The sequence below is a fragment of the Zingiber officinale genome, chromosome 3A, assembly GCF_018446385.1.
Source record: "Zingiber officinale cultivar Zhangliang chromosome 3A, Zo_v1.1, whole genome shotgun sequence".
NCBI classification, from domain to species: domain Eukaryota; kingdom Viridiplantae; phylum Streptophyta; class Magnoliopsida; order Zingiberales; family Zingiberaceae; genus Zingiber; species Zingiber officinale.
In genome coordinates, this window is record NC_055990.1 from 110,825,742 (window position 1) to 110,829,146 (window position 3,405).

General features: G+C 38.7%; 1 protein-coding gene across 1 annotated transcript; it reads left to right on the top strand.

The window, feature by feature from the left end:
• Nucleotides 1–804: 804 nt before the first annotated feature.
• Nucleotides 805–3,039, top strand: LOC122053963. The gene is made up of 2 exons (XM_042615850.1): nt 805–1,077; nt 2,780–3,039. The coding sequence occupies exons 1-2, from the start codon at nt 813–815 to the stop codon at nt 2,824–2,826; spliced, it is 312 nt and encodes a 103-aa protein (XP_042471784.1). The 5' UTR covers nt 805–812; the 3' UTR covers nt 2,827–3,039.
• Nucleotides 3,040–3,405: the final 366 nt, after the last annotated feature.

Consider the following 3,405-nt stretch of genomic DNA (forward strand, 5'->3'; position numbering starts at 1 on the left):
CAGAATTTGATATACATTAAGACTGACTTAGACATTGGAAATAATAATAGAAATTTGTGTCCTTATCTTCTTTATGAAATTCTCTCCTTGAAAATGATAAGGTGTAGTGTGTTGAAGTAAGATGCTTGTATATTGGAAGGAACGTTTGTTAACATATGGAACCTCTTTAATTGAGTATCAAAACGTCTTTTGAGTTTAAGGAAGAATTGTTTAAAAATAAATAAATAATAATAATAATAACTATAAATTAAACTCTTCCTAACATGTTAATTGGTTAATTAATTAACTTTAATTGATTTCTTAATAGAGTAAGATTTATTTAATCTAAAAAAAACCTATATGATAAAGTTGTATAGAATGTTAGCCAGATCCCAACAAGTTATGAATGTCGTATTCATAAACCTGATGAGACTTCTCGTGCATTTATGAGGGACATAGGTAGACTACCTACCCTTAGACCACAGCGACTGACTGTCTCTTTACCGTTCGGTGATACATTGGACGTCACCCAGGAGGTCAGAGGTTCCCCGTTAGATTTTGACAACTTAATACTTACGGTGGATCTTTTAGTATTGGAAATGGTCAATTTTGATATTGTAAAGTCCCATGAGTAGTAATTAAGAAATTAATTTATCAAAATTTTCTACGACTTTTTAGGAATTTCTAGGGGTTAAAATGAACTCTACACATAGTTAAAGGGATAGAATAGTAAACCGTGAGGGAAGTTTAAGAAACCATCCAATTAAATTATGAGTTGATTAATCCAATTATCTTAAATTAAAATCATTAACCTAGGTATAAATCCCAAATTTATGCCGATCCGTACTGTGTCTCCCGAAATCGCCGCTTCCCTTCTCCTCCACTCCACGGCGGTCTTCGGCCGACCTCGTCGCTGGGCTGTGAGATCTGGGCAGACGTTTTCGCACTTCGGCGAGTTGCAGAGGACACGGCGACCAGACGTTGAGGCGTACGCGCACTCCCTGTCGACACGAGATCACAAGGCTAGGGATTTCAGCGACGACCACCGGCGGCTACAGCTAGAGGAAGGGCTTCTTCAAGAGAGTCGCAGAAGGGAAGGCAAGTAAATCTAATTGTGTTGGCACGAGATCCCTAAGGTATAGTAGCTGAGCTTCGGTAGATTGTAGGGATCGCGACGCAAAGTATACGGAATTGTTTTGGGTTTTAACCGAGGATTTCGTATTTCCTCTAAATCGGAGAATGCTTTTGCCGAGTTTAGGTGTGAGATTTCTGATGTTCTTGAATGGATTTCTCCTCGGTGGAGTAGTGAATTGGTTTGTGTTTTGAACTCGAATTCCTCTATAATGTATTCATTCGAATCGAAGTTTCCTTGAGGTACTGTTTGGATCGCCTGAATTCTGGATTTCGTTGTCTGCTCGGTGCATTCTGTTGTTGATAGAGCTCGGTTTCCATTGGAACGTTTTCAATGTGAATTTTGCAACATTCGTTAGACTGAATGAGTTTGATTCGTTTTCTATCGGCTGTTGCTGTTGGGAGTGTCTCGCGAGGTACTTGTTCGTTGATATGCTTGGTTGAGTTACTGGTTGACGGAATGTGTCGGGATCTGGTTTTTAATGTGTTCGTCACTATTGGTTTCATGATTTGTGTTGTCGAGATGCTGTGGAAGATGATTTTTGTGTTGTTATGGTTTGATTTCATGAGGTTCGTGTGCTTGATAATGATTCTGTTGGGAGGTTTTGTTGTGTGTTCGATAATGGTGTTACTATGAATTTCCTCCTGATATGTATGAGCGAACTTGAATATGAGAATTTCCATGACATCACTGGTTTTACCTTGTGATTTCCGTGAAGGTTGGTTCAATGCCTTGTGAAGTTGTTTTACAGTATTGGTGGTTTTCTTGGATGCAATTCGATACTATTTCATTTATGTGATGTTGATCCTTGACGACTATGTGAAGTTGCTCTACGGATGGTGAAATTTTGCTATTTTGATTCTTGGATTGGCTGTATCTGTTACGGAACCGAATTGGAAGACATTGATGTGTGCTTTATGTTTTCATTTCTGTGGTTTCATGTTCTGTGTAGGTGATTTAAACTCCAGTGTAGAGTGGGTTGCAATGGAAAGTAGTTGAAAGTGATTTTGGTTTCTACTAATCTAGCTGCAGTATGGTGGTTTGTGCTTCGTGTGTTGATTTTAGGCTTCTTTTCCGTTAGACAAAAATAAGATAACAAGTTACCTTGGTTGTTTCCTTTCAAATATTGATACAAACTTAGGTGCTAAATTTATATTTCTTACCGTTTATTTTCATGGATGCATGTTTCCATTGTTTTCTTTTAAGTATTGGAATATTGCAAAAAGAACAGACTGTGCTACTGATAAAAGATAAAGGTAGATAGATTATGTTTTTATCTATGTAGCTAATAAGATGGATATGAGCATATGTGGTGACAGTACGGGATGGTTGACCCGGGATGAGCTCCGGGGAGGGCCCATCCAAACTTGACTGGTAATTTATTTTTAGCTTCAGCTATATGACTGGATGCATGTTCTCTAGTAGGGACGCCTCTAGGTTCATGGGACTGTTGACTGGCTCTAAATGTGGTTACCGGATATGTGACATATTCACTCTAGTAGCTATGTAGTATCACTGGTATATGTTTACCTTTCTTATATAGTAATTAGGATTCGTTTTATTTCTCTACTTGACTTTTAGATGCTATCTCCTCTACTTTATGGATGTCTTGTTATACATGATGGATTTTACTTGCTGGGTTGTAGACTCATGATGCCTACATTACAGATGAGGATGTGTCTCCGGCTATGACGGATGACCTACGGACGGAGTAGACGAGAAGGCGGGATGGATGCGTGGCACTATTCATTGTCCGGGAGTGTAGAGCATACTGGATTTACCGCGAGTGATTATCATTTTTCCTTTATAATTTGGGTGGGGAATGTAGAGGAGTTATTGTACATGTTGATAAACCACTGTTGATACAGTCATGTCTATTGGTTATGGTAGTTATTCTGATAGTAACGCAATATAATCATTTAAGTAGTTGATGAGAGTGTTTAAAAAAAAAAATAGAATAAAAATTGAGAGGTAGATGCGGGATGTTTCAGATATTATTCTTGGCATGGAATATTTGTCAGCATATCATGCCACTGTTGATTGCTAGACGAGGGTGGTCACATTCCGACCATTATGAGTTTTTGGTAATGTCATTTGGGCTTACCAATGCTCTAGCGGTATTTATAGATTGTTGTAGTGGAGCATTGCTCCCACATGTTATGGTTTGTTGTGGTGGAGCATTGCTCCCACATATTGTAGATTGCTCGTAAAGGAGCGCTACGCCCATATAGGTTGCATTAATGGTGGTAGAGCGTTGCTCCCACATATGTGGTATTTCCTGTGATGGAGCGTTG